This window comes from Myripristis murdjan, chromosome 7 (genome assembly GCF_902150065.1).
Source record: "Myripristis murdjan chromosome 7, fMyrMur1.1, whole genome shotgun sequence".
NCBI classification, from domain to species: domain Eukaryota; kingdom Metazoa; phylum Chordata; class Actinopteri; order Holocentriformes; family Holocentridae; genus Myripristis; species Myripristis murdjan.
Genome location: NC_043986.1, coordinates 4,643,381 through 4,670,294, shown reverse-complemented (window position 1 = coordinate 4,670,294; position 26,914 = coordinate 4,643,381). Strand labels below are relative to the sequence as shown.

The following is a 26,914-nucleotide window of genomic DNA, read 5'->3' as shown; positions in this document are numbered from 1 at the left end:
CGCGCCCAGGACCGGCTGCTGTCAGTCCCTCCGTGTCCGCCGGCTTCAGCCCGTTAGCCGCTTAGCTTCACCACACAGCCAATGGATTAACGTCAGAGCTGGGATGCCAAAATAATAATCATTTTTTTAAAAAAACGGGAACGGAACACACTTCACCGGGAGACACAGACGGCACGGCTTGAGACAGCAAACAACATAAAAAGGTGAGAAACGGACAAAGTTGGCTGGCAGGCTAACGTTAGTCCGCTTTACTGCCCTTGGATTAGTTAGCGAGCTAACGGCTAGCTGGCTTATTCCTACCAGGGCTGGCTAGGCTAACGCTAGCTGGTGGCTAACCAACATGGATGCTGTGTGTGTGTGTTCCTTTGATGAGGTGCTTGGGAGATTATCCGCTTTAACCACGGTTTGATTCCCCGAGAATACCGGTATTTTCTAGTTTGGCTGCCCCCGTCACGACTGGAAACTGGAAAGTGTGTGTGTGAGTGTGTGTGTGTGTGTGTGTGTGTGAGAGAGAGAGAGAGAGAGAGAGAGGCTGGACTCACAAACGGGTCACGATACCTTTAATCTGAACAAGAACGTGACTTAATTTGGTCAGTAAACTTTAAACCAGACACTGCGGGATAATAAAACTGGATTTCCCGTGTCTGTGTGTGACGTCTGTCTCTGGAAATGCTACGGTGACAGGTGCATGTCCAACTTCGCATGCCATTCAGATTTAAAAATGCAGTTTCTTTCCCTTGTTCCTTACCTTACTGACTTTCTTTTTTGCCGTGAGTAGATCCCACTGTCTTTACAAGAAGTAAAGAGGAAAATCAGCTGCCTTTTTTTCCCAAATAAATTCTTTTCAGTCACAGTTAGCACAACATCTGTCTGAGTATTTTCTCTTCATCCTCATCCTGTTATACCAACAGTAGCCTACATGAGCAGGTAACTACATCAATCTGACTCACTATACGTTTCAGAATTAGTCTTTCACATCTTATGATACGAGTATTTCATGCAACATGTCTCCCAGATATTAAAAAAAAATCTCTGAACTGATACTTGATGAAGCTACCAAAGCTCTACTCAGCAAAATGTTCTCAAACTCGGCCCTATCAACCCATTTTAGTGCCATCAAAGCTACATACAGTTTTTTAAAAGGCAGCAATGCTTACAAAATACAGCAAAAACACCATTATTCTGAATCGTGACTAATTTGGTCAGTAAACGGTAAACTAAACCCTGCTGGATAATAAACCTGGATTTCTGGACCAAAGCGGTGAGCCTGTGTGTGTGTGTGTGTGTGTGTGTGTGTGTCCTTGAAAATGCTAGGGTGACACGTGCAGTTGGACAAATGCATGCCAATCAGATTTAAAAGTGAATATAAAAATACAAAGTTTTCATGCAGCAGCCTGTATCAGTGTGGTGTGTCTTCTGTGCCCATTAGACTGGAAAGTGGTGTCTCAAACTGTTTGACACCTGCTGTGTGTGTGTGTGTGTGTGTGTGTGAATGCATGTTACACAGGAATTGGTAGAAATAGTTAATCATCCCCAGTCAGTGTGAAACTGTGGTTATGTGGTTGCTTTCTTGCTTGAGGCCTGACCAGCTCCTCTGCTTTCAGCAAATATAATTGTGATCTATATAATCAGATTGCATGCAGCAGGCCTGCTTTCTGGTGAAATAGGTTCCAGCCCGAGCCTTGTCTTTAGTCAGACATTACTGAAATACAATCCATTCATGAATATTATACAACAAGCCCTTTTTAGAGAATGGCGTTATGAGGAAAAGAGCTCTATGCCATGGCACAGAGTTCAAAGGCACCCCTAATTATCGCCTGATTTAAATGCGTTATGTTTTGGTTCAATCGGTCACATGCATAAGAGCTGAGGTGAGGAGTGGATTGCATTAACGTTGAGACGGGATCGGTTTCACAGCCAAGTTGTCTCTGTTAAATTTTATATCCGCGTCAGAATCGCTTTATTTTGCCAGGCAAGTACGTTTGATTTCCAGGAAATCCACTCTGCCGGAGCATATGACATTTGTCTGAGTCAGCTTGTGTGTAAGAGTTGAGGGGAAAGGAGTGTGTGATGAAATCATCATGCGCTGCCGTGGCCTGGTGCTCGTCATCACTGACTCATGAAAGTACGACTCATAAAAACAGCGGTAGGTCAACGGAGCAAGTTGGCCACTGCAGCTGGTAAGTTTGTGTTTTTTAAAATCTGAGGCACTGTGGTTAATGTTTAAAAATGTATTTTTTCCCCTGTCTGTTGATGTGTTGAGTGAAAAAACATTAACCAAGAGATGAGTTATTAGTTTTGCAAGAATTTGGAAAAAGGTGCATTGGAGCAGCTTGCCAAGACCTGGCTATCTGTTGGAATACACTGGAAAATATTAGTGCTGAGACATTGAGTCAGTTCATCAATTGTGCTTTTTATAATGGATCCATATATTAGTCATTTATCAGGCAAAAATGACAAACATGATTTTCTGGTTGCAGCTTCACAGAAATCACTGAGACACTAAGATTGTATTTCTTTTCTCCATTAATATCATTACAAATTAATATTTTGTATTTTTGGCTGCTGGCTAGACTAAGGAAATATTTGAAGACATCACTCTGATGTCTTCAAAGTATCTGAGCACCTCTTTGAGCATTTGTCATCATTTTTGACAGTTTATACACTAAATTATTTATTTATTAGTAGAAAAAAATAATCTGCTGCTTATTCAACAGTGAAAATAATTATTAGTTTCCATTTTTAAGTTGAGATATAACTGTAGGCTTGTCTGCTGTGGCTGCACTAGAGTTTCGATTAGTTTTCTGTGGTGCAGTGGTTCCCTGTCAGAATGATTCTGCCATGCTTGTAAACCTAAAATTATCCCGCAGTTGGGATTCCCCTCTCAGTTCACTGGTGGTCGTTCGGTCCCTGACATGGAAGATTCACTGGGTTCATGTTCAGCCTTTGACATTAGAATAAAAAGATACAGGAGGAGATTTGATTTCTTGGACTGACATTAACATTCTGGTTTCCTCATGTGACTTCCACTTTGGGTGAATAACAGAGGCAGGTCAGCCCTAAAAGTATAGAGCTCATAAAGTATTATGTCATATGTTGTTGGTAAGCATGCAATTTTTATTGTTGTGTTTGATGCTTTGTTTTGTACAGATTCTTCCTTGAGTAAAGCAGATTTCTAAGCTCAGTTGCGGTTCTGTTTGTGTCTGGTTTCTGCAGTAGCACCAGTGAGCTGTGTTTTAATGTGTCTGGGTCCTGGGCACAACTGAATATACAGAATTTAGGATCCTGGGTTGTAAAAGGTAGATAATCTCTCTGCTCCAAGAGATTAAAAACAGAGCTGGAAAATTACCACCAGCTAAATTCTGGTAAATACTGGTAATGGCTGCTAAGTTTGTTTACCTCTGCTGTACTGGACACTGTGGCTGGTTTATTCTGTAAACCTACAGTTGTCCTGAAAAAATAAAGTGTCAGGTGCATTTTGGGATGCGACTAGTGGACAAAAGACACCCCTCTCTGGTGTTAGGATCAGGAGCTTGTTTACAGTGTTGAAGAGTTAAAGCCAAACTTTATCCAACAGCATGGTGGGTTTCCTAGAAAGCCAGCAAACTGAGGGTAAATCCTGTAAACATGGATATTTGAAACTAATTGTAGAGCTTCAATTCAAAGACAAAGATACGAAACAAAGCAGCATTTCCTCTGCGTTCACAGCAAGAACGCTGCCACCCACAGCAAAGACAGATGTGCAATTAATTGAATTCTGGTTCCCCCAAGACGCACAAATTGAGTTAACCGTGAGTATTTAGAAATAGTATTTTTTATATAAAGTATCTAACAGAGCAGGATCCCCAAGTCACACAGTGTTGCATTTTTCTTTCAGACACTGAGAGAGAAAGACTTCAGTGTGTTGCTGTGGTTTCTTAACATGCAGAGAAAATCCCAGTTCCCCTGAAGGAAAATCCAGGATGAAAATGTCAGTTCTCTGTCGAGGTGTCGGCCTCGGGTCATGAGTCCTGTCATGAGCGGGTCTGGTCACACCGAGGTAACAGTCCTGTGATCGCAAGTCACACGCTACCGTCAAGCATTCGCCTTTGTTTACCCTTCCTTCACTTCTTCACTTTCAGTTTCTCTCTCCAGTTCTCTCTCTCACCCTGGCTGACCTCTGTCTCCTCCCTCTCTCTCTCTCTCTCTCTCTCTCTCGCAATGTTACTCTGTCTTTCTCACTCTGACTCACCCTCTTTTTCACTGTTATCTCAGTTGAAGCTGCTTCCTTTCCTGCCTCTTCTTCGAGCTCTGACAGTGAGAGATGACTGGCCTTGTTTTTATTTTATTTTTTTTTAACGCCCCTCTAGCTTTCTCGCTGCAAAATGTCACCCACTAAATTAAGCACAGAGTGTCAGTCTCAGTCAAATTACCTCGATGTAATGAGCATAACAAGACAGGCCAAAAAGAGTTTCACAGCAAACGGTCTTCTTAAATTAGGATGGCTTTATTTATGAACCCGAATGTATCAGAGTGAAATATCCACACACTCATGCTTTGCTCAAAAGCTCTTCAGCTCTAGCTGTTGAAGGATGGGAAGCTTTTCTGGGGATTCAAACTGCCAACCTTCCATTAGCAAGCATCAAACCACTAGGTCACAAAATGTGATTAAAGGTGCATTCAAGTCACGTTGGAAAAAGAGGATGAACTCACTGCCACAGCTGTATTGTTTTTTTTTTTTTTTTTTAGCTCATCTGAATCATCACTTCCAAAATCATCTTTATTCATGATTTTAAAAACAACCATGAACAAGTTGCAGCATCATGAATTGTCTTTTAGAAAATAGAGTTGATTAGTGTAAAGGAACAAAAAATTGGTTTTCATTATCCTGCACCACTGTCATTGGTGGATTTGCTGCCTGTTGCCAGGTGTCCACCATTCACAATGGCGAGTGGAAGATATCAGAGGATAAAATAAAAATCGGACACATCCTACTTGCAGTCACCACTAAGATCTTGATGTTAGCACTTTTCCCTCGTGGCAGCTCTTATTTCCAACATGATGTGAACATGATGTCAGGCCTGTTTTACACCTCTTTTATAGCTGATTTCTCTCTCGGGATGTGTTGTATCACATATGTTGCAGAACAGGTATGTGCAGGTGTCACACATCTTACTTGAAATGTAGCACAGGCAGTAGACATCATTTCCTCAGGGAGAAACGCTGGCACACACGGCACATACCACGCTCAGTTCAGCCCTCTGAACCGAGTGCTAACATGCTAACATCAAGATCTTAGTGTGGTAGAAGTAGGATGTTTTTTTTGTTTTGTTTTGTTTTGTAAGAAGAGGATAGACTTTAACAGTAGGCAAGGCAAGGCAAGGCAAGTTTATTTGTATAGCACAATTCAACACAAGGTAATTCAAAGTGCTTTACAGAGACATTAAAAGCAACAAGACACAATTTAAAACAATAAAAACAGTCAATTAAAAAGGGAAATAGAAATTGAGAATGATAGCGATAGTAAAATACAGTAGCATTCAGGATAAGAAAAGAAGTAGAAAAATAAAAGGCATAAATCAACAGTGTGTAGTTAAAATAATGAAAATTGTGATTGTTAAAGTCCCCATAAAATGACCTCAGATGACTTCTACTTCCTGTAAAACAGAGCATCTTAGATAGTGACATCATCCAGCACTAGTGGGTGTCATTTAAAATTTCAGCCAATGAATCCTTCACAAATCTTTGAACATCCTCTCTCACCCATCTATTTGATTGTGTATCTGTACATGAATAACACGCTGCATGTATTTGGTGAAATTTTCTATAGTTTATCATATCACAATATATATATAGTGCAGGAAAAAAAGATGTCCCAATGTTAGTTTTTCCAGTATCGTGCAGCCCTACTGTACATAGAGATAGAGCAGGGCTTTGTGTTCAGTGGAAGGAGGCATGAGGGGCAGGTTCACCTTCATTTGAATGGAAACTCATTAGTCTCCTTTCAGCCTGACACTGAGAGATGGTGGCTGGACTGAGTGCAGCTCCAGATAGATTCTGCTTGCAGTACATTAGCAGAGGCCAGGTCATTACTGTAGCAGTTCCCCTGTACTGTAAACGTGTGTGTGTGTGTGTGTGTGTGTGTGTGTGTGTGTCCATTGAGGAAAGCTAATGCAGTACTGTTGACTGGCAGCTGATTAGCCATTAGTTAATGAAATGGATTGGCCTGTTTGCATCAGAACGTTCCTGTGCCAAGATATGGAGATTGAGAGGAAAGGAGGCCATGAGAGAGTGGTGTGTGTGTGTGTGTGTGTGTGTGTGTGTGTGTCTGGCTGAGTTGTACTTGATTAACTTAGTGATGGCCTTGTCTGCACTCTTTGCTCTCTATATTCAGTTTTAATACTTCATGTGCATTCTTTCACACAGTTGGCATGCTCTCCCTCAGTTTATTTTGTTACTCCAGAATTTCCAGGTATGAGGATCTGCTGGCCATCAGATATCAGCATCCAACATCTTAGAAATCTAAAAATTAAGAATAAACCACAAAACGTTTGGAATAGTTACTGCACACTCTATATTAATGTGAGGATCTTTAATGAGCTATACGTTTCCTGTAAATGGGCTATTGATTGCACTCTCACTCTCACCGCACTTCTCTTGTTAGATGACTGAGACATTTTGAGGTTTTTTGATGACATCAGATGTCATTGTTCTCGCCTGGATAAAGCAGCTGAACTAAAGGAGGACAGACTGCAGCCAGGTGGTTTGACCAATTGGCTTGTACATTGACAGAGAACTATCCTCCCACTCAACTCATTTGTGCAACACAATATAACAGTGTAAGCTACTGCTGACAATGACCTTGATGAAGACCTACGAGGGTTGCAACGTGTTTATCATTTTAAATACATATCGGCATGTAAATAAAGGCACTTTGCTTAACAGTCCTGTGATCTCAAGTGACGCGCTACCGTCAAACGTTCACCTTCGTTCACCCTTCCTTCACTTCCTCACTTTCACTTTCTCTCCTCAGTTCTACGAGGGTTGCAACCCATTTATTGTTTTAAATACATATTGGCATGTAAATAAAGGCACTTTGCACAAACACTGCAGTGTGCCTTTGATTGTTGGATTGGATTGCCTTGGAGGGAGACTTGCACTTTACTTGAGACCATATACCACCCATGCAGTGAGCCCTTCACAAGATGGAATATGCAGCCCGAGTCTGTCAGCAGTGTTGAGATGCCTCAAAATTTGGTTTCCGGCGGTGCTCATGTGTGTGTGACAGCTGTGTTTACTGTGTCAGTAGTAGCACTGAGATCATGTTACCAGCCATTGATTGTCAGGCAGGAATGCCCTGGGGCTCTGTGTGTGTGTGTGTGTGTGTGTGTGTGTGTGTGTGTGTGTGTGTGTGTGTGTGTAATCTGATCAGAATGAAATGGGTGCCTGCTCACTCACTGTTGCCTCCCACAATCAGTGATCACTGACTGTGACTTTCTCTTCTCTGTTATCATGTGTTTTTCTGCTGTCATGTCTGTTGGAGCGTGTTTGTCTCTTCTGTCAGTCTTCATGCCTGTTTGAACAAATACAGTTTTATCGTGAACACATTTTTGGCATTTTTTTTTCTCATACATTTGCTTCTCTCTCTGCTTCTGGCTGTACAACCACTTTGATATTGAATTATTTAAATAATACACAGGATTTGACAAGACACAGAGATACAGTGGCCACAACAAACCACAGCACTATAAAAAGTTTGAACTGTTTCATGGTCCATGCCGAACCTGAATTCACACAGAATCCAGGTTTTCCTGCAGCGTCGGCGAGCGGCGTGGGCGTGTCACTACATGGCCTGTCTGTCCTCTTTCTGCCTGTTCAGTCTGACGTGATTGGCCACCGCTGAGTGACGTCGGGTTGCGTTCTGGCAAAAGTTGAATCTTGTTCAACCTCTCGCCGGACAGCCCTTGTATTTTTAGCCATAACACCCTGCGGGACACATTGCCGGCACCCTGCGGAGCTCTGCCACACTACTCCCATTCAAAATGAATAGAGGCAGTGTGTTTGTACCAGATTGCCAGATTCTGTCTGAATTCAGTGTTAATGGATCCAGACCTGGACCAAAGTCCACAAATCGGTGACACTTGTTACAGACCAAACAGTGTCCACCACCCACCACCATCTGTCTGTCTGACTGTCTCACACACACAGTCTCACACCGAGCGTGGTGTATCCTGATGCCAGAGACAGCATTGCATAGTGACTCACCCAGAGATGTGACGGGAAGAGAGGGAGGTGGTGATGATGGTGGAACGAGACAGAGTCTAGAGAATAGGATGGACAACAAAACCCGCTTTACCACAGGACTCATATCACCTGTCTAATGTTTAGAGTGAAAATGGGAAAGACAGATCACCTACATTATGTTAGTTAAGGTAAATGTAATGACACATGATAATTCTGGCCTTGTGCAAATCAAACTGGTGATTTCAGACGTTATTTGGAGTGTCTTTCACCTCTTCTTTCACACATTTCTTTTTTCCTCCTCGGGACAATTTAATAATGATGATAATGAAAATCATGGTAACGTCAAGTTTTGCTTCCCTAAATCAGGACGTTACAAATTGTGAAATCTAACAAGGTTGTTAAAAAAGGGGGGGAAATACGTGACAAGAGAAAAAGAGGATGTATAGAAGAAAAAATCAGCACTGAGAGAGAAATGATGTGACAGCCTAATGAGGAAGTGATGATGAAGGTGCAGTGATGACGAAGGTGCATAGGAGTGAGAGGGGGGGGGGAAGTGATGATGGAGAGTGGTGGAAAAAGTGATGCATGAATGTGACAGACATGGAGAGGGAGAGGTGCTGATGATAAAGACGGAGAGAGTAAAAATGAACAAAGTGGAAGGATGAGAGGATGACAGAAAATGAGGAATGGCCAAAAGGGAAAGAGACACAGTTTAAATTTTTTTTTTTTTCCTTTGCAGTATTCAGGAATTTTTTAACAAAGTTTCCCATCATCACTCTGCTTTTTAAATCCATTACATCATAATTTGTTTAAAATATTTTGGATGAAAACCCAGTTAGAGGACAAGACCGGAGAACAGGGGAATGAAAAAAGAGGTTAAGAGATGGAAGAAGAAAGACAGCAGGACATTAACAGAATATAACACTTTTGTTGTCATTGTATAAGAACAGTGAGATTTGCAACTTACTGAGAAGTGCTTGAAAAGGTAGTAAATCAAAGCATAAAACAATATAAACTACAGCACACAGTGTAATACTTTATAACATATAGAGTATTACATGGCATAAAAGCTAGTGTGCAGTACAACACAACATACAGAAATGTGCAGTGTCAGATTTAATATTAAAATGATAAAGTGAAAATTATTTGTATATAAAAACCAGAGTGATTGTGATATAGCGATTGTGATATTTTGTAAAGCAAACCTTCTGTAGCACCATATGATCTTTGTCTGCACAGTATAGTTGTTTTTTTTTTCTTGCTGAAAGATGCACATCAAGGCCTAAAAATGCCTGTGACTTGAACAAAGGGAATAGACTTCAAAAAACCCAACCCTATCTTCCAAGACAGTTGAAGATAACAGTTAGCTGTCCTGTAACATTAATGCAGTGTCACTGACAGAGGTGAGGAGTGTCAAAGGAAAAATAAACCGATGCAGCATCTGACTGCTGTCTGGTGCTCGGATCACACAGTGACAGTGTGTGTTATGTGTGCTGCACTGATCTGCTCTGCTCTGTTTTCTTACACAGGGATGTGTGTTTGTGTGTGTGTGTGTGTGTGTGTGAGAGAGGGAGAGAGAGACTGAGGGCTTGACAAGTATAATATGCTTCCCACATAATTCATAATTATTTCTTTCACACATGGTGCATCCCATTTTGACAATGATACAACATGATGCTGTAAGCGTATGTGTGTGTGTGTGTGTAGACAGCAGCTGTTGGCTGGTGCAGTCAATACTCCTGACTAATGATCCATCCGTCCCCACTGGGCAGTGCTGAGGGAAACACAGCAGTTTAGAATAAATGACAGCGAATGCAGTCTTGTTTCTTCATCAGGCTGCACTCTGCTGTTTTATTAACTGAGCGCTCAATAACCCAGCTTTGTGCACAAGCTTAGGAGCCTTAAAGGGAGCTATAGTGTGTACTCTCACCTAGGTCTAGTTTGATTCATCCAAACTGTAGAGCCTGTCCTCCCTCAGGTGTCAGGTGTGTCTGGTCAGGTGAGATCAATGCCATTCAACCCAAATCAACCAACCATACTGACTGCAGCTCAGTTAGCCTACAGGAAACCCAGGCTCAGGCTCTGGGCTGTGAAGGCCAGTGACCATCCTCACATTTATGACTTTCCAATAGTATTGATTGGAGAGGAGGAGGAGCCTGCTGGGAGAAAGACTGCAAGAGAGGAGGAGGGAGGGAGCCAATAAAATGTAGAGATGCTGGAGAGATGGAGGGAGAGAAAGGAGGGAGGTGGGGAGATGTAGGGATTAAACCAAAGTGTGCCGGGTTATTGTGCTCTTTTTCACGCCCCATTGATCACAGCCGGACTGGCCTGAAGAGAGACGCGTGTGTGTGCATGTGTGTGTGTGTGTGTCCTCGCTCTAGGCTGTTCATACTAGCTTGTGAGTTTGTGTAGCGTTTTTTGTCTGCCACTATTGCAGTCTGAGTCTGAGACTGGTGTTGTTTTAAGTTGAATGTTTGGTGTGGCCTCACCAGCAGAATGTGAAATTTGTCTATTCACTGGTTTATTAACTGATTTTGTAACGCTAGCAAAGAGAAATAAATAAGATAGTAACTGATCTTAGAGCATAAAAGCATCCTCTAACATCTCTTCATGCTTGTAAATATCAATAACATACACACACACACACACACACACTCACAAAAGCCAGCACCCTTGGCTGACTAACCACACACAATTATTCTTTAGCTTTCTGTGTGTATTTATGTGTGTGCACCCGTTGCTGTTCCTCTGTGTCCTGCAGGCCTTTCACTTCAACAGTGTGTGTGCTCATGTGTGCGCACACACACTCGCAGTGACGGTAACATTTCTTCTTGATGCAAAGTGACAATAGAGACCCTAACCCATTTCTTGCAATCTCTCTCTCTCTCTCTCTCACACACACACACAGGAAGCACACTCATGCTAAACTCATACTCACGTATGATTGTATGATATTGACGCTGTGATATGAAACTAGATTTTGTCTGAAATTTTGGTAATAACATGATGGAACTTAAATGGGACCTTTTCCTGGTCTTAGAGGCTGCATGACAGCAAATGGATGCACTTCTCTGAACTTCCTCCTCTGATCACAGCCAACTGAGTTGGTGTGTGAACAGGAAGCAGAGGAACGCTGAACTGGAGCGTCAAATGTTCAGAAAAAGCATTTCCCTGGATGAAAGTGAGGAAAAAAACCTAGACATGAGACTCAGGTGTGGAAACACATTCACACAGACACACACACACACACACACACACACACACACACACACACACACACACACTCTAACAGCCCTTCTAAGACACAGACCATATGTTGTTACACTCATTGCACCATGTTAATTCTTTCCGGCCTGTTTGTTTCCATGAATGACCGCGCTCAGTTTGGCCGGCAGCTCTCAATAACGTGCATTCCTATTGGCTGCTGGCTCATTAACACACAAGCTCATTTTCTTACGCTCACTATGGCTGGATGGATCATTTCCCCACCCCCCTACTCCCCTCCACACACACACACGCACACACACACACACACACACACACACACACATATTACTTTGATAATCCCTGGGGTGCAGACGCATTGCTCCTATTGGTTAATCCCAGTCAGGTGGCAGGTGAATCTGCATGATGAGTGGTTAATCCCAGGCGAGGGGGTGGGCGGAGTTCGGGGGAGGTGTTAAATCGGTGCGGTATCAGGCATGTTGTTGTCGTGGCAATGCAGGGTTGCCACGGCAATAGCGGCCATCTGGTGACTTGTATGGCTTTAGTGAGGGCTAGTAATGGCTGACACACACACACACACACATACATATGGACACACAGACCACAATCATTTTGAAATGATTATTATTTTCATATTTCAGGGTTCCCACACTAAGTCCTACACTACACTATAATGTAATGATGTAGTCTGTGAGATAATAATTATTTGTGGCTCTGTTGTTTAGGGTGTGTTGAGCAACATGCATTTACATGGCTATTGTATATTAAAGAAGGCATTCTTCATTTGTTATAGTATCTGTAATGTCATGCGTCATGTCATGTGTCACACAAACATTATGTGTGTGTGTGTGTGTGTGTGTGTGTGTGTGTGTGAGTGTGTGCGTGTGTGTGTGTGTGCGAGTGTGTGTGTGTGTGTGTGTATCTATGTGTGTATATAAGAGAGAATCGTGGGGTGGGGGTTTAGAGGTTGGGGTGGGGAGGGGGGCGGGGGGTGTTTTTAACATGTAAAGCACTTTGTGCTACATGTCATGTATGAAAAGTGCTCTACAAATAAAGATTGATTGATTGATTGATTGATGGTGTTTGCAGAGGTGAATTCTAGGCAGTGATAGTCCCGTAATCTGATCACTGCTATGGGGAAAACCTGGAATGCCAGAGAAATTATTATTAATTACAAATGGGCCACAGAACAGGAATATGCCATAATGTATTGCAGCCTGTATTACTGTAGTTCAGCTCGTCTAAAGAACAAGTTTAACAAACCAGGAATGAGGCACATTTTTTTAGAGATGTGCTCCAATCTGTGGATTTGGAAAAGTGATGAATTTTTACTGTCTTTCTTTGGATTATTCATACAGCAGTGATGGATGCAGTGATAAGTGCTGAAATGATTAATTGATCGACAAAGTTGATTCAGTTTTTGATGATCAATTAATCAGTTAAGTGACGTATCGAGTAAAAATGCAAAACGTCTGATTCCAGCTTCATTAAGATCACTGAGATGCTCAGACTGTCCTACTGTCCTACTTTTCTCTGTTCACATCTTTATCAAGTACATGCTTTGGTTTTTTTGAAGACATCACTCTGAGGTCTGATCACGTCTCTTGAACATTTGTCTTTATTTTTCACACTTCATTGACTAAATGATGACTGAGTAAGATAATCAAAATCAGCATTAGTGACAGATCATCACTTATCAATCATTATCATCTTTCAGATCATGCCACCTTTATTTTGAAATTCCCAAGCCGCACTTATGTTGCAGTTTCCGCCTAAGCACACCTGAAACCGTGGTAGTAGCTGCTCACTAGCGCCGTGTTAATAATGACAAGTGTCAACGATAAAGACGAGGAGGGTGATATTGTCAGAAATAAGTCAGCTGTGTGCAAACATCGTATCATTGAACAAAGAATCAATATAATATCGCATCATGATGAAGCTTGTGATTTACACCCCTACCCTGATGTGCCTGGCATCATCGCAGAGAACATCCTGAGTGCTGTTTGAGTGACTTTCTGTTGCCACTGTTACTGTACATGTGCACCGCCTGATCAGCTTTCTCCAGAATATCGGACACACATATCAATCAGAAACATGAGAAACAGAGGGAGCACCAGTGACAACAGTGTGTGAATTATACAGCTGCAGCAGTCTGTCCATTCATTTCTACAGTCAGGTGCCTGACTTAACCCAGTGGCCCCGTCCTCTTTTGCCTCCTCTCATCCATCCATGCCTCCTCTTTTTAATCCGTCTCTTTCTTCATCCTGTGCCAAACGCCTGCCAGTCTGAAGTGACTCTCTCTTATTTCGCTGTCAGCAGGGCTGTCTGTACGCCGTTTCTTTATCCCTTCCTGTGTGTGTGTGTGTGTGTGTGTTGAAGATTAGCCTGGTGTGTTTAAGTAACTACCCAGTGGCAGTTGTCATGCTGGCAGAGCTAAAGTTAGCCTCCTCCCACACAGTCCCAACACAGACAGCAGCCGCAGATTGAACCGGTGCGCTGAGCACTCAGCAGACCCCCGGGTCGAGCTGAGGCTCCCTACAGTGGCCCTACTCCTCCATTGAAGTATGGCCACTGTAGGGAGGAAAAAAAATTATAGAGCTTGGACCGAAGACGGTAATATTCCGAGAGAAACACTCCAAGATTAAAGTTGTAAACTTACAAGAAAAAAAAAAATGGAAAAATACTTTTTCCTGTACTTATCCTTCTTATACTCTTACAAAGGGACCACCTGTCTTGACTCTGTGAGGTCGGATCAGTCTGCACACGCTGCTGCTCGCCGTGTATCAGGCCTGCAGCTGATGACCTCATCACAAAGTCCGGATGCTGATGATCAATAGGTGGTTCTGGGTCAAAAATTCACAACTTTAATCTTGAAAATCCTGAGGGTTTTTTTTTTCTCTCGTAAATTTACAACTTTAATCTTGAAAATTCTTTGCCCCCTCCCCCAGATCTGTAATTTTTTTCTCTCCTTGTAGTGGCTTTACTACGCCGTCGTAGTAATAATATTCCCTCAAAGCTGCAATAATCAAAACAGCCATGAGTTGATTTAAGATTTAACTGATAAATGCATGGAATTGCATGAAATTTAAAGGTTGAGTCTCTGTGGTTCTCATGGCCCTGCCCGTTATAAAGTTGAGCTCATTCCACATTTTTGTCAGCTGAGTCAAAAAGTCCTCATTTCACTTATTATAGCTTTAACTCCACCTCTGTTTCTTTTTCTGTTTCTTTTTTCCATACATCTTCATATTGTCAGTCGGCACCAGCTGTCAAGAAATGTTTTGTTTTATTTGTTGGGAAATAAACTATGAATGATAAATTACAATCAGTGTACTTTAAGCCGAAAGAACAAAATCTCACACACACACACACACACACACACGCACACACACACACACAGCCCTCTAGTTCAGATCCACACACGGTTCCCAAGAGGCAGCAAACAAAGCGTTGTCCTTTCACTTGTAAGTATGATGTCATCTGACAGCAGGAGAAAGTGTGTTGAGGCTAGTTCAGTGTGTTTTTCGGAGCACAGCTCAAGCTGAAAAATGTTTACTTGGTAACAGTGATGTGTCACACAACTGCAACTCAGGTTTTAAAAGTTTTACTCAGGTTTTAGTTGGAACTCTGACTCTCAGGGTATTCTGTAGTATTTTCTCCTTGATGGCAGCCAAAATGTCCTAGTCGGCCCTGGAACGCAGCGTTTGCCCTTCATTGTACTGTGGTGTTGTTCAGAGAGAAATGTTAGAGGACATTAGTTTTTCTGTGCAACACAAAGCACGGTGGAGAGCTATATTGTCATGGAAGAGGTCCCACTTAACAAAGTGAGCATTAATATCTAATTTATAACCCCTCAGTTTATTTCCTGTTGTGTTGAAGCAAAATTGGACTTTGGTTGAGAGTTGCGTTGTCCAGTTCCCTGGGTGTGATGTCAGTCCACATGGTGGTGAAATATCCTCATTAGTTGCTCCCCTGGGCTGCTAATCCACAATACTTTATTGTATCTCTCCATTCACCACCATAGCAGAATGTAGCACATAAACCAGTGCTAAAGTGGATTATCCCAATGAAAAAGAACAAGTTTCCGTACCCTTTTTCCCATGTAGTTACAATTATTTGTGAAAGTACCATCACAGTCAGATCATTTCCTCCTGGACAGGATGACCTGCTGGATCTGCTTTCCAATTCCAATCGGAAAATAACAAGAAAAGAGATGTTACTTTTCTTCAAATTTTGGGTTCTGTGATTGTTTTTGTGTTTGGTTGACAGATTATTATTTCTTTAGAATAAAAAGTCTAAGTTTTTCTGTGCATTAATGAGCAGTGGATACTAAATGTTGATGTGGGTTGTGTGCAGTTTATACAGCTAATACATCAGCCAGAGATTAACACACCAGGTCCACCTCTTCTGCAAACATTCATTCATTTGTTTGTCACATCCACCCTGAATTTGTGTGTGTGTGTGTGTGTGTGTGTGTGTGTGTAGTTTGGTCTGGTTGAATTACCATAGCATGCTTAAATCCCTCCAGCCCCACAGCCATTGTCCAGGCAGGTGGGTTTATCCCTGTTGTGTTTGTCTCGTGTTCTGCTGGCTGACTTGACCTATAGTAACCTGTCCAACTCCAGACTCCTCCCACTGTCGCGCCACCGCTTCTCCCCTCCTGATTTTGCATGAACGCAGCGGAGGGAGAAGGTTCCACGCCTGGATCAGCAGCATCACACACAGCCCAGGATGTTAGCTGTCACATGTAGACAGAAATAGATTGTAGAAATGTTTCCAATCAAAGAATTGAGTGAGATCTATTTTTAGCCTGGGAAGTGTTCATGTGTTCAACTTAGTGGAACGGCCACATCCAGAGGAAAGGCACACCTATTTTTAGCCAACACTATTATAATGTTCCTTAACAAATGACTTACAAGGCATTAATGAATATTTACAAGATTATCATTGCTACACTTTAAGTAAACATACATATGATTATTTATGAATGTTAAGTGCTTGTAAATATTAAAGAAAATTTACTGAAGTATTAATACATATATTAGCCACATTTAACTGACTGTATCTAAGTGTCTAACCATTAGGGTTAGACAAACCTAATCCTGATTTATTTGTAAATAGCTGCTTATATTTATAATCACATTCATAACTACCTCATAAATATAGGAATGGTAATCAATTACATATCTATGAATACTGTAAGGTACTTTTTTGTAATCAGACACTGTTCATCTGAATAAAACTGGTTGTTGGGACACAGCAGGAATTTTTGCCTCAGCCTTCCTTGGTTTTCTCACAAAGATTGACATTGTTATAGAAATGAAATTGGGTAGAATAGTTTTTATCACCTGCAGCTCATGTAATATCCACGTTTTGTGATATGATGAGAACACAGGATAATGTCTGCAGCATGTTGTCCTGCTCACAAGCATGAGATCAAACTGCAGCGATACCCAGGTGCATATCAATATCCTCTGCTCACCTCATCTTCTGATCTCACAGCACCAGTTTGGTTTGGTTTGGTTTTCCTGGAGGAGATGAAGCTGGACGCCCATCAGGCCTGAAGAATGATGGGACAAAACAGAATGTGTAGAGAAATGCAAGAAGGCATTTTTAATTTGATGGGGAGTCAGTCCTCTTGCTCATCGTGGTCTCTTTACTTCTCCTGTAGGTGAGGGGCTGAGCGAGCGAGGGAGCGAGTGACAGAAGGACAGAGAGAGAGAGAGAGAGAGAGAGAGAGAGAGAGGCGGGGTCATGGAGCCGCAGAGACAGAGGACTCTCTCCACATCAGGAGAATCGCTGTACGTCGTGCTGGGAGTCGACAAGAACGCCACGCCAGAGGACATCAAGAAATGTTACAGGCATGTACACATCACATTCATTTTGGTCCTCTGTGGGGGACATGAGTCTGAAACCTCTAAGTAGAGCACCATTTATGGAAACTATATAAATCCTACTGTCCCTTCAAGAGGACATCCTGGGCTTTCTAGTGATGCCACAGTTGTGGGTGTGTGGCTAACAGAGCACAGGCACTGTCTTTTCAAAATGGTGGATATCACAACTTCCACATTTTACAGCAACAAGAGAGGTAAGTGATGAATTTTTTGCAAAAATTATGTTTCTGTTGCCAATAATCTTTTTTTCTTCAGAGACAAAGTGATCACACCCACCACCAGTTATGGATCAGGAGCAACATGTCAGCCAAGGTTTTGACGTTTATCGGTATTACAGTGTCTAGAAAGGAGAATGAGAACAGTTTTTGTTGAATATGCACACACACACACACACACACACCCACACACACACACACACACACACAAAGGTTGGTCTGTTTGTCTGTCTGCCTGGGTGTGTATGTGTGACCCATGTGACCTGTACTCCCACACCTACACCACACAAAAATGAAGAAAATATTACATTACATCCTTACATTATGTGATCAACCAAGACCTGATGTCCACTTCAAGAGACGGATGATAAAAAAAAAAGAAAAGAAACAACATATTGGGGTGAAAAATGGTGCACTGTGTTTCTTTCAACCACAGTACTTAAATTATCTAGAAAAAAAAAAATCAATATCAAAACCTTTTTTCCTCTGGGTCTCAGGAGGATATGTCAAATATTGTAATATGCGGTGACCACCACTAGAGGGAGCCAGAGCTCTGTAACAGACTCCTCTATAGGCTCGAACACACTACCACCCATGACTAAAACAAACTGTAAAGTTTAATGTTGGGCTACAACTGATTTCCATCATCCATTCATCTATCAGTTATCAGACAGTGGGGTCAGACAGTGGTTTGCATGATCAAGACTGTTAATTGATTAATTGATTGATCATTTCAGCAGTAGCAGTAGCAGTAGTATATTTGTCTTGTGATGACATGTTGCAAGGCTTTGTTTTACTGTCAAATGGATGGGACTCAGTGAATTAAGGACCGCAAGAACGGGACAGGTTGAGATGTACTTTGAAGATGAAATTATTTGCTTTCATGTTGTCTCTTATGTTGCTCTTAAACTGCTTTATAAGGTTAGAAGAAGGAGAGTAAGAGAATAAAAGAATAGAAAGAGAACAACTAATAAACACAAAAGATAAAAGGTCAGAACAGAGACTAAAAGTGAAGTACAGCAAGTTATAAGAAACTGAAAACAACAAGTTAAAAAATAATATTTTAGGTTTATGTTTAAAATCGTCTGCCTTGTCCTAACCTGAGATCCTGTCGGCTGCTAAAAGCTGCCTCAGCGTGGGTTGTTTTTGACGCCATTCTACTCACAAGCCATGGAATGGTTTCTAACATCCTCTCCCTCTGTTTCAGGAAACTGGCGTTGAAATTTCACCCAGACAAGAACCCAGACAACCCAGAGGCAGCCGACAAGTTTAAGGAGATCAACAACGCCCACTCCATCCTGACCGACGCCACCAAGAGGAACATCTACGACAAATACGGCTCCCTGGGGCTCTACGTCGCCGAGCAGTTTGGAGAGGAGAACGTCAACACCTACTTCGTTCTGTCCAGCTGGTGGGCCAAGGTAAAGCAGGCTGGTGGAGAGGAGGAGGAGCCTCAGGCTGTACAGAGACAGAGATTTGTGTTTTGGAGATGAGCAGATATGATCTACATGCATATCAGTCAGAAATCATCAGTTATGTAAGGAACTTTTAACCCCAGTTTAACTGAGGCCAACAAGTCAGTGGGTTTTTATATGGAGGCTAAGTCTTACTCAGGGTGCCATAGTTTCTCATGTTTCTGTGAGGATTTTTACCTCCAGAAGCGGAGTTGGAAAGGGGCTATATTTTTGTCTGTTTGTTAGCAGAATATTTCAAAAAAAAGTTTGCAACAGTTTGCATGAAAGTTGTTGGAAAAGTCTTTAATGGGCCAAGGAAGACCTGGTTAATTTTTCACAGTAATTGGCCGAATAGGGGCGTGGCAGTGGGCGTGACTTCACGTAAAAATGGATATAATTTTCAAACAGATTCACACAACATCATGAAACATGGTGGAAAGGTTGGTGAATACTGTGGGGAGTGAGTTTCCTGTATCAAGGAAGCACAGATGAAGGTGTGATTAACTTTTAGTGATTATCCAACATGTGGAACTGGCATATCTTGATGTTACATAGTGCCAGCAGAGATATGCGCTCTACTGAGTGTTTTTTCTGGTTGGTTCATCTTCTGTGTCTGCTTCTATTCCTGTCAGTTGATGGTGTTTGGTTTGATTAATGTGTGTCTCTGTCCCGGTCTCTATCCAGGCCTTGTTTCTCTTCTGCTGCGCGGCGACAGGCTGCTACTGCTGCTGCTGCCTGTGCTGCTGCTGTAACTGCTGCTGTGGCAAGTGTAAACCCCGGCCGCCCATGGACCAGGAGCCAGAGTTTTATGTCTCCCCAGAAGACCTGGAGGCCCAGATGACCTCAGAGGAGAGAGGTGGGGCACTCTGACAGCAGCTCTGGTGTCACTTCCTTTTTCTGAAGGGAATTGAAAGTTTACACAATGATTAATTCCTCTAAGTAAGTTCTGGCTTTGGGTGAGGAGATCTTCCACCCGGCCGGTCCCATCGGTGGGTTCATCACTGCCGCATGGCCAAGCTTTGCTCAAACCCACAGAACTTTATTATGAATTCTAGTGGAGATCCAAAGGTTTCCAAATAGCCCAAATATATCCTTCTGAATACCAGAGAAATGTTGAGAAATGATGCACAAGACGTGGATATTTTTCTGTTTGATGTAATGCTGCAGCCATAAAACAGTGGCATTTTGCCTTTTGCTCTTTCAAGTGCGATGCAGCTTCAGTGAAGCGCTGCAGTCAGCTGATACTCAACATGTGTGTGACAGTGTTGGATAATATGGACGAAATGTCTTGTTCTTTTTCAGAGGATAAACCTGTTCACATCTGTGTATTTTTATGTGTGTTTTGCATTCCTGACCTTTTGCAGATGCATCGTTTCATCAGACAGTGCTGATTTTGTAGGGTTTATGGGTGTATAACTATTGTGTGTGTGTGTGTGTGTGTGTGTGTGTGTGTGTGTGTGTTCCTCTCCAGACGGTGCAGAGCCCATCATGATGCAGCCGTCCTCAGCAACAGAAACCACCCAGCTCACCTCTGATGCCCACCAAAGCTACAGGACCGACACATACTAGACACACACACACACACACACACACACTCAGAGCTCACCCCTGACAGTTATCACAACATAAACACATATACATGTCTCTCACCACAGTTACGGGAAAATGACCTGTATTAGACACACACACACACACACACACACACACACACAGACAAATGTTTCCTTTCTACCCCATCAGTACCAGTAATTACAGGTCCTTAAAACCACACACACACCAGGAGATACTAAAGCCGTCTTTACACAGAGCAGCAGGTTGTTAGTTAGCTGATTAGTTTTGTGTTTTGTGGTAAAGATGTGAGGAATAACCAGTTTTTGGAAGGTAACCATGGTAACCGTCTCATGCGGCAGCCAGTCTCCGTCACCTGTGTGTGAGGTGGACGTTTGACTCATGGTGAAACTGTGGCAAACAGTCACCTGTTGTGTACTTCAGGTGAAGGACAACTGCAAAAATGGAAGTTATGGAAGTTAGGGAACGCAATTCTGGCCTTGTTTTGAAACCATATCACACAGGATCATCCATATTGCTGCCAGTGGTTCTTATGTGTAGCGCAAAGATGATCCCACAGTGTAAAAAATGTCCTGGCACTGCGATGACATTCTCCAGCCGGGTGAGCTGTGTAAAGACGGCTTAAACTGCAAACAGAGGGGAAGAGAAGGAACGAGAGAGAGAGGAAAAAAAGAGTGGAGAAAAAAACTACACTGGATAATACTCCTAACATTGGAGAGAGTGGTAATACTTGACACAGTATTTATTTGCTGCTGTAATTTCATTCGACAGGTGAGAGTGACTCCGAGTCCCAGCAGAGACAGTCAGGGTTCATATCAGAGCTGCTGTGTCTGAGGGAGAGTTTTGCACTGCATCTCCATGCACATGGAAACACGTGCAGGCACATTAATTAAGCAAGAAGCTTTTAATATATATAATATATTAAAATGTATACACTGGACTACAATCAGAAAGTTTACACATACACACACACAGTTAGGTTTTTTCCCCTCTTGGACAATCATGTTCATAGACATAGAGGACCCCAAAATTCAGTGCAGAGAGCCGCCGCTGACAGACATGACCTGTAGAAACGTTGCTGATTTTTTTTTTTTTTTTTTTTTTTTTGCAGCGGAAAATCTTTCCACTCTCTTCTTTTCGGGACTTGAAACTCAGGACAACTGTGTTTCATGAAATTTATCAAAGCAAGAAATGGAGAAAGCAATAATAACGACAAAAAGGGTGCAATGAAATACAAAAAAAAAAGCCAGAAAACAAGTACTTTTATTGTTTAATCTTCATCGTCTAGAAGTCAGTGATTTCTAGACGTTTCTTGTTGGTCAGAATGTTTTTTTTCATGGTGAGAAACAGGTTGAAATCCTCAGTCTGCCCTGTGCATTCTGTCTGTCTGAGAGGCTGCAGGAGGGTTTTGTCTCGGCTCAGCTCGTGGCCTGAAGTAGGTCAGTGTGCCCGTCTGTATGTTCAGTGGAGAGCTGATATGACTGGCTGGGGGTGGTCGGGGGTGTTAATGTGTCCTCAATACCGTTGTGAACATCAGCACCCCTCGCAGTATGGACGGCCCTCATTAAGCAGGCTCACATTTCATCAACAGATGCTGCCATCGTAGCTGCCAGCGGTCGGTTCCCTTTCCCTTCTCTGGAGACAAAAGAAAGGGTTTAACCGGTCCATTCACTGGAGCTGGTTGGTTGGGTTGGATGCCAGCTGATTATACAATAACCAGGCTGGTCCTTTCTAACCACCGGGCTGTCCTGCCCCTCCAGGAAAGTCAGGAAAGTCTCTAATCCACGAAACCTGATCTCAGACCCTCTGCCCTCGTCTCGTTGGCTCTCAATTTTTATTTTCTCTTTTGTGATTTCAGTGGTCTGTGCTCAGCTGCAGCCAGGTCCTGCCACGTTACTGCCTCCCAATATTTGTTATACAGTGGTCCCTCGTTAATCGCGGGAGTTACGTTCTAAAAATAACCCGCAATAGGCGAAATCCGCAAAGTAGTCAGCTTTATTTTTTACAATTATTCTAGATGTTTTAAGGCTGTAAAACCCCTCACTACACACTTTATACACTTTTCTCAGACAGGCATTAACATTTTCTCACTTTTCTCTCTCGTTTAAACTCTCAAAGTTCAAACCTTTGTAGAAAAATTAGTCCAGTAAAAAAAAAAAAAAAAAAATCATGCAAAATTGCACAAAAAAAATCCGCGAAACTGCGAGGACGCGAAAGGTGAACCACGTTATAGCGAGGGACGACTGTATTTGTCCTTAAATATCACATAGTCACTATACAACATCTACTTTTTTCGATGGATGTTCCAAATCCATGGAAGAGGAGCCCGCATTGAAGGCCTAATTAGCTCTAAATTCTGTTTGATACATTTGAACCGTGCAGCCGCAGTAACATTACCATATCACATTTTGAAAACATGCTAACTTGTTATTGTAAGAGGAGCTTTTTCTGTCACCCGGAGATAATGTGCTCCCCGATTAGCCGTATCAGCTTTCAGTTAGCGGCACGTTAACCTGCTCGCTGCCATCAGCGCAGATCTGTCTGCAGCCATACCATCACGATGAAGGATATACTGGGAGCCCCGCAGCTGCTGGGACTCAGCCTTTACACTGCCAGCTTTGGCACAAGGCAGTAAGATAAGAGAAGCAGTGATAGGTGGAAACTGTCAGCACCAGAAACCAGACGAAGGCTGGTGAAGTTCAGCTCTGCCACAGAGTGTCTGCAGGTCCTTAAGGAAGATTGAAAACATGACGTCAGCCTCTAGTTTTTGGTCTCAGAAAGCAGTAATGTTTCTTAAAGCTTGAAGAATGTCCTGGAAGTGAGGCTCTGTGGGTCTGAGGGCCTGATGGAAACCAGGAGTACCATCAGGTGGAAGACACCTACATGACAGTGCATGTCACCCAGTAGTAATCAGTGGAAGGCATCTGTCCTGCACAAGTCTCAAAAGTCTGAAAATCAATGGGAAAAAGAACCTGTTCATTTTAGGCGCTTGGTGATTTTCAAAGTTGAAATCAAATCAAATGTTTCTTAAAAGCAAAAGTCTTCTCACCAAATGTTAAAAGGAGGGCTGCTCCTGTCATCGCAGAGAGGGAGAGTCAGTCATGCAAGGCTCAAGGCACATGTTTCTGCACAAATCATGTCCGATAGTCCTCCAATCAAGAAATCAGGGGCTGGAGACAGCAAGGCACCGTGTAGGAAGCTCCACTTGGATGCTGCAGAATTTCCCAAAGAATTCTCAAAGAAGAGAGTGGAAGATAAATCTGTAAAAAAAAAAAAAAAAAAAAAAAAAAGTCTCCTCTGCACTGACGAGTCTTGTAATGAGACAAAGACGTGTCTCCGACTGTCTGATGAGCGTTGCTACACTTCTGACGCTGTTTGCATTCAGTCATTAAATGCAGCTTATTGTCTGTAGTTTAGTTAAAATAGATGAGACGTGTGTGTGTTTCAGGAGTAAGCACACTGGAACAACAGGACCGTTTGCTCTCTTTCTCTCCAGTGTGGATTTGGCTGAATTCTTCACTCCATTTTCCTCCTCTTCCTCACCTCTTCCTCCTCAGCGTTCTCTCCTTTTCGTGTGTTTTGGGTCCCAACATCAGTCACACCCAATCTAAACTAAATCTCCATAGATATAAAGCATTCAGGCCACTTTCTTTATACAAACACAGACACACACACACACAGAGCCTGGTTCCTGGACAACACACACACACACACACACACACACTATCATTGAGCCCTTTTTATTTTTTGTTTTTTTAGTTTTGGAATCATGAGAGAAAGTAAAAATGCTGTACATGTCGAGTTTAGATTTTACTGTATGTCTCCAGTTTGTCAGAAATCCGAAAGTGTTGATTTCTCTTTTTTCTCGTCTCTCTGTAGATTCGTTTCTCTGTTTTTTTCTTTCTTTCTTATAAATGTCGTTAACGAAGGGAGAATGTCGATATCCAAAGTTTGTTTCTTATTTGTTAATGTGGCAGCAGTTTTTTTTTTTTTTGTAGATGGCAGTCTCCCTAGCAGCTGAAAACCAGTTTACAACAATCACTGCTTAGTCGGCGTTTAGGTTTTTAGTTCTTGATTGTTAGCCGCTCACGATTAGCACTCCAGCACTACCGGAAGAAACGTGTACCGTTGTGGTCGTTTGTGTCACATGAGTTTCAATGTTGTCGGAAAACATCAATCCAACTAGGCTTATTTATTCACTATATTTGTATTTTTTTTTTTTTTATTCTGAAATACTTTTTTTTCCATATGAATTGCCACAAATCCTGAGAAAGTGCAATAAGAGCTAAAAGAGCATCTTCCATTTTTCTTTCATGATCTTGTCAACCAATCACATTCTGAACTGGGTTTCACAGGGTATCTGCAGGCTCTTAAAACGATGGAAAATCCAACGTAAATCTGAGTTCAAGGTTTCGTTGAAGTGTCACGCTGTTCTAAATGCAGTTATTACAAATTATGTTTTCCACCGTGTCTTTTTCTGGAGTGCACTGCCAGTCTGAGGGCAGCCAGACGGAGATTTTATATCTGCCAAAAAAGGATGGAGCCGGCGTTTTCTGGAAGGTTGATGTGTTGACGAACAACAGGGAGAATTTTACGCATGGCTGGTCCGCATTTTGATGAACGTCAACAGTTGAAGCTACTGAAACTTTTATCGATTCGCGGTCACGCAGGCGTCTGTTGAACGTGCAGCCGCCAGTCTCACCATCTCAAATTGTTCTTGTGTTCCCGCTCGGACACAAAGCAGATCGTACACAGTACTCACTTGTTTGAGTCAGTCAGTCAACATGCATCACATCGGCCTCACCGAACACAGCTGCTCTTACTTTGATTTGAACAGTCCGTCATGTTGACTTTATCACCGATACCCCTTTTCCACCAAAGAGGTTCCAGGGCTGGTTCGGAGCCGGTGCCTGACTTAGCACCAGTTCTTTGTTTTTCCACCACCCAAGCACCAGCCGAACTGGTTCCAAACCGGTTCCAGGCAAGCACCAACTTGGAGCAGGGGCTAAACAGGAGCCAGAGAAAGAACCGATGATGCGACCCACCACGTCATTGGGGGGCGGGGTTACAGACCCAAACGGGAACAGCGAACGCTATAAACGTATAGCTAAACGTAGTCGTCGTTCGTTATGACCACGAATACGACGGTTGGTCAGCAATAATTGCGTTTTTCGCCTCTGGATCGCAATGTAGGCTTGTAAAGCGCCGTGCAGCACTTGCATAGCTATGATGGTTATTGTGATTCTGAGCGAGCGTCTCGCACACCCACACTCACTCGATCAACGTTTTCCGCTGACGTCATGACGTGGCTCTGACTTGGCTCCACTTGGCTCTTGGCCGATGGAAAAGCAAACCGGTTCTTTGGTGGAAAAGGGGCAAAAGAGTTTCACTTTGAAATTAGGAGGGAACGGGGATAGATGAGCCTTGATTTAAAGCTACCAGAGCATATTCATGAGATTATATGTATGTATGAGAATATACATACACTTATACATATACTTATACACAGTAGTCGAGTTGTAAAAAAAATTCAGGGGGGATGGTCAATTTTTTTCACTTGATGAAAAGTGAGGATGGCAGTTTTACAGGGGGGATGATTTTGACTGTTTTTATTTCAGGGGGGATGCCATCCACCCTCATCCCCCCTCAACTCGAGTACTGCTTATACATATGATCGTGACTGTGAACAAGAAATCAGAATTAATTTCCTGCTTTTCCTTCTGCCCATTTAGCGGCCGTTCACACAGAAAATCACAGGACACCATAAAGACGCTGTGTCACATAGAGCTCAGAGCGTTTCTCCAAAATAAAGCTTCTCTGTCTGAACGGCACCTACAACTTCTGAAAGTTTTGTTGTTGTTTCCCTGTCGCCTGCAGATACCCTGCTGTAACTGTGTTTCTGTCACATCCTGTCATCCCGTCTCTTCTATGAGCTGATGAGCTGCTGCGCCGTCAGCCCGTGTGATCACAGACCAATGAGACGCCACATTTTAAACGCAGATCCCTCCTCTCTGTCTCACTCCCCTCGATCGACCAAACATGCGACAGCGTCTGAGCGAACGCAGCGTGAAGCCTCAAACACAAACCAACAACTTTTGTTTTTAGGAGCTAAAATAAATGAGGAGAGACAAACAACAAGAAATGATGTTAGTGTGGATATAGCATCCTGATAACAATATTAATAATATTGAACCATTATTTTATTTATTTAATTTTTCTTATCTTTTTAATGATTGATTAATGACTAGCTGGTATGTAAAGGGGATGTATAGAGTTTTAGATGTGAACCGTTTGGACAGAATGGCAGACCTGCTGTATATACACGCAGTGGCACAGT

General features: G+C 42.5%; 1 protein-coding gene across 2 annotated transcripts; it reads left to right on the top strand.

Annotated features, from left to right (window-relative positions):
- On the top strand, positions 1-21,822 carry dnajc5ab (DnaJ (Hsp40) homolog, subfamily C, member 5ab). 2 transcript variants are annotated; one of them, XM_030056441.1, is made up of 5 exons: positions 1-203; positions 17,117-17,306; positions 18,762-18,975; positions 19,693-19,864; positions 20,480-21,822. In XM_030056441.1, the coding sequence occupies exons 2-5, from the start codon at positions 17,200-17,202 to the stop codon at positions 20,575-20,577; spliced, it is 591 nt and encodes a 196-aa protein (XP_029912301.1). In that variant the 5' UTR covers positions 1-203; positions 17,117-17,199; the 3' UTR covers positions 20,578-21,822. The 2 variants fall into 2 exon arrangements, with proteins under 2 accessions (XP_029912301.1, XP_029912302.1); XM_030056442.1 differs by lacking the exon at positions 1-203 and adding an exon at positions 3,978-4,039.
- Positions 21,823-26,914: the final 5,092 nt, after the last annotated feature.